This window comes from Ananas comosus, linkage group 10 (assembly GCF_001540865.1).
Source record: "Ananas comosus cultivar F153 linkage group 10, ASM154086v1, whole genome shotgun sequence".
In the NCBI taxonomy this organism is placed as follows: Eukaryota; Viridiplantae; Streptophyta; class Magnoliopsida; order Poales; family Bromeliaceae; genus Ananas; species Ananas comosus.
In genome coordinates this window covers 12,228,299-12,241,916 of record NC_033630.1, presented here as the reverse complement: position 1 = coordinate 12,241,916, position 13,618 = coordinate 12,228,299, and the positions used below count along the sequence as shown (strand labels likewise).

At 35.8% G+C, this 13,618-nt stretch overlaps 1 protein-coding gene across 2 annotated transcripts; it reads right to left on the bottom strand.

Annotated features, from left to right (window-relative positions):
* Window positions 88–11,011, bottom strand: LOC109716476 (RNA cytidine acetyltransferase 1-like). Of its 2 annotated transcripts, none has more exons than XM_020241947.1 (26): window positions 10,729–11,011; window positions 10,153–10,244; window positions 9,531–9,702; window positions 9,306–9,428; window positions 8,794–8,967; window positions 8,261–8,371; window positions 8,004–8,137; window positions 7,801–7,894; window positions 7,370–7,453; window positions 6,760–6,896; window positions 6,435–6,529; window positions 6,086–6,209; window positions 5,906–5,993; window positions 5,647–5,746; window positions 5,466–5,518; window positions 4,903–5,079; window positions 4,549–4,586; window positions 4,277–4,367; window positions 3,475–3,654; window positions 3,266–3,374; window positions 3,089–3,158; window positions 2,544–2,691; window positions 2,140–2,268; window positions 1,902–2,039; window positions 769–834; window positions 88–672 (listed from the first exon to the last, which is right to left on the bottom strand). In XM_020241947.1, exons 1-26 carry the CDS (start codon window positions 10,831–10,833, stop codon window positions 424–426), a joined length of 3,081 nt encoding a protein of 1,026 aa, XP_020097536.1. In that variant the 5' UTR covers window positions 10,834–11,011; the 3' UTR covers window positions 88–423. The 2 variants fall into 2 exon arrangements, with proteins under 2 accessions (XP_020097536.1, XP_020097537.1); XM_020241948.1 differs by having other exon boundaries at window positions 166–672; window positions 1,914–2,039; window positions 10,729–11,010.

Sequence of the window (13,618 nt, the reverse complement as noted above, 5' to 3'; positions counted from 1 at the left end):
ATTGAGAGGTAAAACGTAAAGTTTTACATCACCGGATGACAAAACAAAAATGATCTAAATTACAGAAGGGTAGTTTGAAATTTATCCTAAAAATAAAACAAAATAAATAAATTATTTAGAAGTAATCTCATATAGTCAGATTTCTCTGCCTAAGTGCACGCAAAGTGGTCAAAAAATTTTTATAGCAAATAGAAAAACGCATAACACCTTTAAAATAATGCAAGAAAAAGAACAAATTATACATCGCTCATCGAATCTAAAATAACAAACTCAAAAAACTCTCCGAAGAACCAGCTTTTTAAATTATGCCTACACCCTATTATATTTGATCCCCAAAAGAATTTGATACTGGATTTGTCTATGATAATTCCAAAATCGCCGACTTGGGCTGCTTAACGCACGAAATTTTCGGAAATGAAACCTTTAGAACTTCTTTTTCTTTGATCCCCCTCTGTTGCTATCATTTCCTTTTCTTTTGGCTTTGCCCATCTCCTTGTGATTTCCCGGCTTATCGCTCCTCGCCCTGTCGGATTTCACACTAATTAGGCCACTCGCAGACACCTTCCCTCCATTTTGGAGAGCCTTCTCAAAATCGCCTTCTCTATCTGCAATGGCATATTGCTGTAGGTATTCTGGATTCAGTTTGTCTTCTTTATCTGCTTTCATTTTGCCCTGAAAGCAGTTCCCAGCTCAAAAGTTTCGCACGACAAACCAAAAATTCAAACCGAGAAGTGACGAAAAGGGTTTCAAGGAAATTAAAGTACCCACCATTACTTCCCTTGCTGCCTCATTAAGATCTTCATCCACCGTTTTGCTGTGAGGGATCATTGCAACCTGATGACAAACAATTGACTTAAAAAGTTTATCGGTTACTAAAAGTTGAAAGGATGATATCAAACTCTCAGCATAATTTATCTGCGGACACGCTAACAAAACATTTTCAGTTGTTGCTTTCTTTTTGCCTACGTTCGCAAATTCAATCCAATTTCAATTTCCAAATTGCTAAACTTTTTTGGACAAAAAAGTCAAAAAATTGTCGAACTATTGAAAGTGATTTAATACTAGCCCATTTTAGTTCCGTCCTATCTTCCCATCCTCGTTATTCATGCTAATTCATTATGCTTGTCAAACATGTTCAGAAGTTGTTTGTTTCAAGCAAAAGAAAAGCTGATACTATGAAGACCTGCAAATTCCCTGATTCCAGGGTCAGCAACAGAACAAGTATCAACAGAGGCGTAACTATTATTTGTATGTATTCCTTCATCAAATTGTTGAAGTTTATCTAATATTCTACCCACGTCATTTCTAGACAGGACTCACCGAGTAGTTCGAGGTGAAAAGTGGATTTCTATCAGCACAGTTACTCTTTCAGAAGGGTAAACCAAACCCACCTTTCAAGAAAAGTATAATGGCAAATATTTCTAGGGTGAAAATGTACAGACCTTACCTGAACTGTGGACCATTTTTGTATAGGCTACCCAACCTTTCTAAGTTTTGATTTTACTACCCAGTCAGTCGGCTTGATATAAGTTAGTCGACGGCACTTCGACTTCAAATTTTAAGCTAATTACTTACTTTAATGAATTTATAGTTGCGAGAATTGCATAAAATATACTATCTAACCTGTAAAAATAAACTACACATTCAAATTTTGAAGTCAAAGTGTCCTTGACTGACTCAAATCAACCAAATTGAAAAGTTGGGTAGTAGAATCAAAATCTTCAAAGATTAGGTAACCAAATCAAAATGACCCATAGTTCAGGTAAGTTTTGTATAATTTTGCCTTTTTCTAATTTTACAACAAAATTGATCTCAGCAGAAACCTCATGTCGATGAGGGGCGATAACCCAAAAATCTCTCAATCAGCACAGCGATAAGAAACTAAACAATGTAAGTAATACCTGCTGACTTACTTCTTTAAGTCGAGGTAAAGTTGCATCGATTTCCATCGATACAACATCGTTGAGGTAGTTGTACAATTTTTTCATCACCTTAAAGAACAACGGTAGGATCTGCCCTATTTCTAATCCCATTTCTTCCTGAAAAAACACAAATTGAATAAATATAAGTACTTCGGTGCAAAATGGCAGTTTTAATTTTGAATAAATCATAATCAATTTGGAGTCCAAGTAAACTGACCGCGAGAGAAGCAACGTCTTTGTTCTGCAGACCCATACAGAATAAAACTGAGGCTTGAAGAGCACTTAATGTTACAGGAAGCTTCTCTTGGAAATACTGATGTGCTAGAATGGGCACAAGATCTAGAATCTGTAAAATATTCAAACTTTAAAATTAAGTATAAGAGAAGAGGTCGACCAGCACATCAAGAACGCTAAAAAAGAGAGATCATTTGTTGCGTCATTAGCAAGCGAGATAGAGTTTAAAGATCATATAAGGTAATTACGGAAGTACAAAGCATAACTTACAGCATGATTCAGCAATTCATTTGAGTATATATATATAAAAAAGAAGAAAAAAAAAACTGTGCATTGACGTTCGGAGCGAGATAAAAGAATCTATTGCTGGTGTCTTTCCACACTTACCATACGATAATCGACAAGGTTGTTAGTATACGCCTGCAGCCGCTTCATGTCATATGGGGACAATAAGTCCCTCATTTGCTTAATATTTTCATCCATGTCAACTGATGGGGGTCCATCGTCTGCGAAACTTATCTTTGAGGCCAGAATGCTAGCAAAAAGTTTTAACAGGTAGAGTAAGCATGTGGGTGCATAGTCCCTAGATATGAAATAAAGAGATATCTACATGTATACCGCCACAAAATCATCTATTACATTTATAGTCACCCCTGTAAAATCTGTTTTTTCATATATGCCCTTCAAAAACGTAATGTCCTACTTTTATACTCTTGTACTTACAAAAAGCCTCCTCTTTACAAACTTTTCTAAGAAAGACCGGCTTCCTCCCCGAGCGTTGGATGATTCCTCAAATTAAGATAAAGTTATTTATTTATGTAAGAAATCACGCTCCCAAGGGGTAAATATGAAAAATTCAGATTTGTATAGGGGTAAATGTAAATTAATGATTTTGCATGGCGCATACATAAAGGCAAAGAAAACAAACCAACCTCATTGCAAGCTTGAAATCAAGTGCACAAAAAGCAGTGCCCAAAAGTCGCCTAAATCTCTGTCTAAAATCTGAAAACATTCCATAAGACTGTTACTATCCAGAACCAGTGACTATTAGAAGAACGAATTGAAATATATTGTGCATAAGACATAATGCGAACCCAGCAAGATCTTACCTTGATAGAACGGATCGAGAAATCCACAATCATCGGATTTATTGACTTTGGTTTCATCGTTATGCAATGGCTTCAGGACCATGCATGTATGCTCTCCAGTCACAGCACTCTATACATCATATATAGAAGATTCAAAATATATATAAGACTTCTAAAAACGTCGAACCGAAAAAAAAAAAAGGAATATATCAGAGCCATGCAACACTAACTGGAATATGGCCAATGTAGAACGGATAGAAATTATGTTTCTTCCAGAAACGGAAGAGATTATATGTTAATCCAAATGAAACGCCAAGGTAGTGGAGCTTTTCAGGAGGGCGTTCACAAAGATGCACAAGAAGAGGAGGAAGGTTTGCTCGGGGCTTTATACTCTCTTCTAATAAAGCAACCTGAATGGACACATAGTAGATAAAATAGTTTTAAAAAATGAAAAACTGATAAAATGACTGTCAAGATTAAGGGTAAAAAAGAACTCATGCATCTTAATATGATAAGCTAAATTGATTCTGGAAATGAAAGCATGAATTCATAGTACTGTGAAATCAGAGGTCTGAGACAATATCAACAAAAAGAAATTCACCTCATCAGATTCATGGGAAGAATATGACCTTGTTTGGTATTGTTGCTTTTTTAAATAGAAATTTAATGCACAAGTGTGGGGGTGAATAGTAGATTGCTTGCACTCCATACATCCAGGGTGTTTGTTCGGCAACTAAAAACAAAAACTTGGATTTTTTTTTTTCTTGCTACTCTGATCCCTCCCACCCCCCCCGAAGTTGGCATCCCGCACCCGGCAGAGTGCATTGCAAGCCAACCAACCAGAAGTTCTATTCACCGGCATTATAGTATTATACAATTACATAAAATTTGCGTTTTAGAAAACAAAAAAGGCAACGATACCGAACAAGGCTTAAGTATTTTAATACATGTTTACTGGCTTCCTACTCATCCAAATGAGTTCTTCCGCAAGTCCTGCTTCACTTTATATATAATCATAGTCGAGGAGATAACCTTCTCTGAAGCTTCAGTGACTTTAATTTTAGGATCCTCAGTTTCTTCCTCATTGACCTCTCCAAAAAGTGTCATTTGGCCCTCGAAATACCTACAGACACATAAACATAGTATTTTTAGACATTATTCCAACCACCAACAAAGAAAAAACATAAGGAAAAAAATTTGTTCCTAATACCATGCCTATTTACTCTGGATACAGATATTTGAAATTGTATATAAAGGATCAAAACGTAGAGAAAAAAAAAAGATAACACGTAAAAAAGACAAACCTCGTTAGGAGCTCCACAGCAGTTGAGCCATACCCAAGCTGCAAAAATCCAATGGCAAAATTTACACGTCATAGAGGCAGCAGAGAAAAAGGGTTATGCTTCATCCACGAAAGTACCCCAGAATGTTATTACTGAATCAATAATGTACTCGAGGCAGATTTTGATTGGTCTTGGTTTATATAGTTGATGAACTATTAGGTTTCATGTTTGAAATTTAAAAATCTAAGCATATTACTAGCTGTCTCGTGTCACCATGACGTCTTATCAGCAAACATTCAGGGTACCTTCTAATGTAATCGTATATGCAGCGTTATATTACAGAGAACGTGGGAGTGACAGAAAGGTGATAAATACCCTCAAGGCATTTGGATGGACAGCAATCCTCAATATCCTAGCTCCTGAGAGACTTGGGAATACAGTGTCTTGAAATTGCTTGCAAAATGTCCACGGTATTAGGTCACCAGACGGTAGGTGGCCCTCACTTAAACTTTTTATAGCGGATTTTTGTGATATTTGTCCTTCCAGACAAACCTAAAAAACAGAACAAGATATTCTAAGTCATAAGTATCCATTCATTCAGAAACAACAACCCAATAGTACAGCCTCACAGAAACAATAATAACAGTAGCAAGTAAATGGATCTAGTTGTCCATAATTGCAATGACGGCATTAATATCCAAAAGAAAAAAAAAATAACCTAACAAGATCACTTACAATGTTGGTAAGATAAAACACGACTAACAGTTAAAACATGACTGACAGTACTTAATGGAAACTAGGCTAAGTACCATAACAAAGCAACAATACAAAGGTAGTCTCATTGATTGCTTTCTATTGTGGCCCTGTCAAGCCCTTTATAGCTCATATACATAGGTATCATATAAATTTTAAATAAATCAGGCAGAAATGATTCAAACCTGAATGACACATAAAATATCTGGGAGCTGATTTTTCGACTCATCAACCGGACCTGCAAATAATGTGATAGCTATTATCTTAATAATAGAAATAAGATAATAGAAAAACCATAAAACCATGTAATGGTAGGAAGTGATGTGCATGATTTTCAGCGATGAAAAATCATGCAATGCTTCATACCTAGCAACACAAACAAGTGGTGAGCCGGTGCATCAGCCATCAATTGCAAATCATTCGGCGAATTCTTATAATGGGAAGCAACATAAAGGGCCATCATCCGCTGAAATATTAGAAAGAGAAAAGCAAGCATAAGTTTCTTTTGAAAAATATAGTGATCTTTCCGAACTTCTAACAGAAGCAGAGAAAAAAAAAAAATGCAATGCAAGCACAAAAAGTTGAGTATGGAAAACAATGGAAAGACAAAGGTGTTATCGGGTACCTGCAAAAATATCTCACTCTCCTTGTGATATGAGAAAAGCGTGTCTCGGTTGACATAGTAAAGATCACATTCTCTTGGGTGAGGTAACCTAAAAGAAAACAGAAAAAATAATCAATAATTATGCTATGTAGGGGGGGGCGGGGGTGGTTAAGGGGTGTAGAGGGGGTGGGATATACTAACCTGCTAATATTTGGTATGAAATTGGCTACGTCCAAGCATAGTAAACTATTAAGCCATGACTCAATTGGATCGCCAGAGGCATATCTGATAGATTCATTCAATTCGATCTTCTTGAACAGCCTACCTACAATTTTAATAACAATAACATAACCCAAAACCCCAAAACCTAAATAATAATAAGAATAGCAACAACAAAGATCAGGTTTTTTATAGGTCAACAATGCATATTGATATAAATTGCTTGACATGACATTCGGGCAAGCCAAACTAATAAATTTTATCGCACATTATTTAAAAACATTATCAAGAAATTCCACTAGATGAACTGAAACAACAATATAAACCTTACCAGATAGGGGGCCATCATTATGCGTAGTTATGTGATTTTGTGATTCCAATTGTTGGAGAAGCTTCAACGACAATGAGCGCCCAGTACCTTCATAGCTTCAGGGAAAGGGGGGGAAAAACCAAGAAAAAGAGTACATTATAATTTGTTCATCTATTTTGGAGTAAGTGATTGCCCAAGTGCACTTACATGTGTCTCGCCTATATTACCTGTATATGTATGTATTTGCATATGTACAGAGATGTTAAGTACACTTCTATGTATACATAAGACTTCGGGTGTGCCTATAGGATAAAAGAACAAAAGCGATAATGTAATTATAACTTACCCATTGACAGTTGATGAGAGGAAGACCAGATAAGGTCCAAGCAAAGATTTTACAATAGGCAACGGAATAGCTGCAGCTTCATCGATAACTAGGAGCTCAACTTGAGAAAGCTTTCCATGGTCATGTGGCCTCAGATACTGTTAATAAAGCAACTTCTTAGAAGAGAATGAACTTGCAAAGCTTGTCATAATAACTTGTTTCGGCAAAAAACATCAACTTCATTTCAAATGTCAGAGGGAAGAATTTTTACATGTATGTGAATGAAAAGAGTAACGACTGATACACTTGAAAAGTTAAAATAGCAACTTGAGAAATAAGCATATGAGTAAATTAGCACTGCTCAATCACATACCACAAAATGGTTCATCCCACTCAGTAGGTTTTAAGAATTAAGATAGTAAAGAAAAGGTAAAACCGTTGTCCGAAGTTAACTTCTGCAGAACACACAGAGCATGTGTTTGGACTTAACCATATGAATGCAGCACAGAACCCATATCATGCTTATACTATTCAGTAAATCAGGTAAATTTTTGTGATATATGTAATTTTAAAAATATACTAACTTGTGGAATTATAATGCAGCCAACAGAAAAAAATTAACACTATTCACCTGGATTGTTTGGCGATGTTGCTTGTAGACATTTATTTGCATCGTTCCTTCAGCACTTTTCACCACATCATAATGCAAATGCTCCTAGAAGTTGTGGCAAATACGTATGATGTATACACAAGTAGCAAAAAAAGGTTATTTGCTTGACTGGAAAACATTCTGCATTCCAGAAGCCAATAAAAAATAAAACAACTACACATTTTGAATCTTAAAATGCTTGTATATATCTAAAATTGTGTGAAAGCTATGGCAGCAATTCCGAGAAGAACAGGGGATTTTATTATATACTATATAAGAAAACTTTACCTAGAAAACAAGTACTCCAAACAATGATAGAAGTACTGATTGCCAAAAGACAACATTTAACAAACATACGCGCATTTCTGCAAATGAATATATATTTATGTAGGTAAAAATATATGCGCACAAACCTTGTATTCCAAAGCATTAATTCCCTTGCAGACAAACTCAAATAAAGTATTAAGATTTTCTGGGCTGGGAGCAGTAACAAAAATGTTTGAATACCTGAGGATCAAAAATGATTAGAGATGAGTCATCTAAAAATGTAAGCTAAAAGGCAAAGAAATTTAATGAAAAGAGAAGAATTGTGTATTGCTTGATTCAAGTATATAACCCTGCAGCAACAGCTCCTGCAACAGCCAGACCAAGCGCAGCTGATTTCCCACGCCCACGAGCTGCTATTAAGGCAACGGTGTTCCGTAGAGTTTTATCCAAAATAGCATCCAGAAAATTAATCACTGCTTTCCCCTGTTAACAGATTAAAGCATCTCTGAGTCGCAAAGATAATGTGCAGGCAAAATCATTGCAATCTTAAGTAACAGCACTAAAATTTCCTTGAAAGAAAAGGAAGAGGAACTAGCAGAACTATACCTGATCCATAGTGAAACACTTGCCAATTAAAGGGCCAACAGGGAAATCCTCACAGAATTGCTCCTTTAAATCCTTAAGCTCCTGCTCCCCTTGTGACAAAGCCCCAGGATCCTTTACAAGAGTTGGAAAAAACAAGCCGAGATTATTATGAAATCTCTTAGAAGCAACTGAGTGCTCATTTTGTTCAAGCTTCTTTTGCTTCCAGCTGCAATTGAGCATTTAGGCAAACAAAAAACAAGTTGGAGCTTAGCTTGTGGGAAGCAGAAAATGCTGTTCTTATTGCTAAGCCCTAAAAATAAATGCTCCAATTCGGAGGCTGCAAAAAGCAGCTGTTTTGGATTTTAGCGAAAAAGACCCTCGGTGCTTCTTCTAACAGAACTACATTTAAAGCCAGGTCAAACAAGCCCTTCGTGCCTTTTCATGATTCTTTTACCCAAAGTACATAGCAAATCTGCTTTAATCTAATTTCTTCCTGAAAGAGCAAAAAGTATGCAGAAAACCCACTGTGTAAATTGCAAGAGAGCTGAATATACCTCTGTGATCGGTACAGGTTGAATTGATCTTATATGAGATGATATCGGCAAGATGTTAAGCTCATCATCCATTACAACACAGGCCTTGCATGATGCAACAGATAGCAAGAACCTCTCATTAAACCTAGCAGTGATCTGAGAATGAGACTCTGTTCGAAACCTCTCATGCACGTCCTGAAATAAGTATATGTAATAGTAACAAGAAGTCAATAGCAAAAAGGAGTCAATAGAAAGACGATAATAACTATATAAACCAGGTATGTGTGAATTATCAGAAGCATAAAAATTAAAGGCAACTCGCAATGCTTGAACACTGTAGTAAGAAATTTAGAAAAGCAGAAAGATAAGCAATGCAACAAGACTGAAATGTAAAAGAAAACCAACCATTTCAATAAAACTTTTGTATTAACAAGCACTTGACAAGGGAATTCAGTCGAACTCTGTCTAAAAGCATTCAGACTAATCTGAGCAGTTTGTGGTGTTAATAAGAGACAAGGATGCAGAAAGCATACCATGACCAAGGTGTACAGACTAGAAAGAGAAGAAAGAGAACGAAGCAGCAACACAATCAAACCACCACCCTCTACAGTCTCAATAATTCTTGCCAGGAGATTAGGTGTCAAAGCCTCAAAATCCTGCAAAGCAGTATCAAGAACACGTTTAAGAAAACTACATCGATGGAGTAAGTAGACTGTAAGACCAATAACTGTAATCAATCAGGCTGATAAAATAACGACCTGAAGTATGCACATGTCAAATGTGTTTCCAAGAATTTGTTCAGACTTGCTGTACAAGCAATATTTCATATCTGAAGTTTGAAGAAAAAGTGAGAAAAGTTCTGCTCTTTTGGGGTCCATCAATCCTTGCTGTATCCACTTCTTTATCTGCTTTGCCCGTTTCTTCTCGTCACTACGCACGATTCATTAGTAGTATCAGCAAAAAGTAATAAAATCTTGATTATGACAATGACAACTAAATATATTTGAGTTGGTTTAGCTTTGGCATCAAAACCACCCAAAACTAGCCCAAACCAAAGCCAGCGCAAGCTAAATAAATATAACTAAAGGAGACATCAGATAAGAGGTTAAATTAGCATGTAAAGCAAAATTTCCATTTTCCAGATAGGATGATAAAGATCTATTTACACCGGAAACATACATCGCCTGACACTCAATGACCTAAATAAATATAACTAGGCTCGAGCATTGTGCACTAGGAATGAGGCTATTAGCCGAGCTATACTATTTAGTAACCGGCCCAATTATCCTTCCTCTCGTACGCTTGAAAACTTTTCTATTATATTCGGGGAAAAAACAATGTAAGAAACAATTCTCTTGCCACGAAATTAAGAACGATTACCTGCTGAGCTCGCATTTCTCCTTATAGCACCAAAGTACCTTAGAGCGAGCTTTTACAACTGCGTTGCTGCGCATGTGGTTGAGATACACAACCTGCCACCATCAAAGGTCCATTTAGCTCGAAAAGTGAGATAGAAGATGAACGGTATTACCGAATCAGATCTCACGGGGACATAAATAACAGAACAAGCTAAAGATAATAGTTTCCACTAAAACTTTAGGTTCCAGGGTCTCTTAACAGTTCAAAGTAGCCGAGTTCAAGTGTTCGCAATTATTCAATTTTACTACCCGACCTTTTAATTTATTTGATTGACTTCAAAATTTGAATGCGCCATTTATCATACCGAAATTAGTTAGTAGATTGTATGCAATTTACACAACTATAAATTCATTAAAAGTAAACAAGTAGTTAAATTTTGTGTCCAAAGAGCAATCAAATCGCTTATAAATCAAACAAATTAGAAAGTTGGATACTAAAATCAAAATTTTGAAAGGTTGGGTAGTCGAATCAAACTATAGCTCAGGTAAGTTTTATACATTTTCTACCAAGAAGGGATTGGGAGGATGAGGAGGAGACCTGGTCGCGGGACTTGTCGCCGACGATGATGAACATAGAGCGGTGCCTGAGCTTGACGCCATTCTCGATTAGGGTTCGGATGCGATCGTCCACCTTCTTCCTCATCGTCCGAGGCGAGCTCGGTCCCGGCCAGTCGAAATAGGCGGATGAAGGACTTCGCCGTGGCTGCGGCGGCGGCGGCGGCGGCGGAGGTGGCGGCGGCGGCGGCGGTGGAGGAGGAGGTGGCGAGAGGAGAAGAGGTTTAAAGACGAAGAAGACGAGGGTTTTGGTTGGAATTTTTTTAAAATAAATCTTACAATTTTTATTATCGGCCAAATTGTTACTTCCTAACTAAACTTTTTCTTTTTTAACTCGGCAATAATAAAAGAAACATTAAATTATTTACCGTCTTTTAAAAAAATTTAAATTTTACTAAAAANAGAAAAAAAAGAAGAAGAAAGAAACAAAATAAAACAAATATCTATGCAATATCATTTAAGCTCCTTAGACATTTTTATGATTATTTATTTTTTTTTGAGAGAGAAAAATAATATGTTATTACTTTCATTCATTTTTATTTTCTAAATAAATTAAATAAAAATATAAAGTAATTACTTTTCGAACTTAAAGCTGTAGGTACTAATCATTAAGCTCTTTGCTACTTGCGTTAGAGACGGTCGGTGACATTTTTGTAATCCTGTTGATTTAAAATTTTGTATGTAAGTGAACTTAGTTTTTCACATGCTAAGATAATATTAACAAGAAAAAAAAGTGAAATTTTGACTATTAATAATTAAGCATAGTATTAAATGACATGGCCAAAAAAGTCTCCGAACGAATTAAGCTTGAAAATGTATAACGTATAGAGGGGGCAAAAGACTCCAGGGTGAACACATCAACCATTGGGAGAGAGAGAAAGGATCAAAGAGCCGCGAGAGGGAACGGTAGAGAGGAGGGGTGCTAAGAAGTTGACACGTCGGTCACAGTAAAACTCACGAATCAATATATCTATAGATATCTATAGATTGTCCACATTTGGGATAAAAATAAATTAAAAATTCTATTAAATTTATTTCTCAAATATAGGCCATTTTAAAATGCCCCTTAATTTCTTTTTTTTAAAAAAAATATAGCCCATCTTAACCTTTCATTTGTCCAAAATTTGGTTGTTTTAGACAAATAAATTAAAAATTCTATTAAACTTATTGACAATTACATCAAATTTAGTGATTTTAATTGCTTTATTTAATAAATCTGGATTAACTCATATAAAAAATTAGAAATTAAAAAAACGCCATTAAAAATTGAGGAAAAATTGTACAGAGACCCCTCGAAGTTTGGCATTTTGGCAAGTAGGTGCTTGCATTTTAATGTTGGCAATTAGATATTTTAAGCTTTTTCGAATAACAAAGTAGACAACCCTTTTTAATTCAAGTTACTAATTACACTGCCGTTTTGATTGTATGTCTTGCATTCGATCTTATAAGCTTCAAAATGCTATAAAAATTATTTTTTCTTCAAAATGCACATTTGCAGCCATCTCTTAGTTTGATTTCAAAGCAATCTTTGATTTTGGTCCGATGAAGAAAAAAGGTGTTTCACTTTTTTCGAGCCCGTAGTATAGAGAGATATAGGTTTATAGGTAGTGAGAATCCTTTCTTCTTTAATGGAAAAAAAAATCTAATTATAAAAAATCATCCTGCACCTTTTTTCATATTTCAAATAACTTATTATATAAAAAAAATTAAACAATATCAACCATCCATTTTAGACTTAGTTTGGAATTGAAACACATCTGACGCTATTAGATAAAATGGAGTTAAGACAAAAGTATATAGGGCTGGATATAATTCTGCGTTCTCCAGTGACATCGCAAAAAATATATCATAACCGATTCATCGCGATATACAAAACGCAATATTATATATAAAAATAAATAGAATATTTTTCATCGTACTTTCTCACCATACATAATGCAATCCACTCTCCGTACCAAACAGAGCTTCTATCTCAAATAAGCCCCTTCATTAGCGGTATGTTGATAGCACACATTTAAGGCCATAATCCCCTTCAAACGCACCTTCAAGTACCAACACTAGAGCAGCCATGAAAAAGCGTTCAAGTAAAAAATTCCCTTCGTCCCGTATTAGAATTCAAGTGTTATTAATATCAACTCATCTTCCACGTTATCGCCATTAACACTTCTGCAAAAAGTTAATAAAACTTCTAAATTATTGGATCTATTTCACGCAAGACTGAAGTGCAAGATTGATGTTATTTAAAACTTTTATGTAGGGGGATACTTGAGACACGGGATGACTTACAGGAGAGTTTTTTGCTATAATTAAGCTGAAAAAAAATTCTGACTACTTTCTTGCCCATCATAGAGAAAAGTTATATGTTTTTTTTTTTGAGAAAAAGGTAGCACGCTACCCACTTCATTCAACGGAATGATAAATTAGGCTACAAGGGTGGGGCAGCCAGGCCCCGATAACAAAGAAAAAAAAAAAAAAAAAAAAAAAAAAAAAAATGGATAGTAATTTTGATCAAGTCGAGAGAAACGATCCCCACTCCTTCACTAATATCCTAAGCTTTTGGACAGCTAGTCCGGGGTTCGGTAGTCTATTCCTAAACAACAAATCATTCCTTACCTTCCAGATAGTCCACCAGCAGCCGACGAGATTAGTGAGTCTAGTTCTCTTCATGCTCCGATCCTTTCATCTGCTGAAATATTAGAAAGAGGAAAGCAAGCATCAGTTTCTTTTGAAATGTACAGTGCTCTGCAAGCACAAGAAGTTGAATATGGAAAATAATGGAAAGGCAAGTGTGTTATAAGATACCTGCAAAAATATCTCTCTCACCTTGTGATTATGAGAAAAGCGCGCCTCGCGGCTTGGGGTGAGGTAGCCTA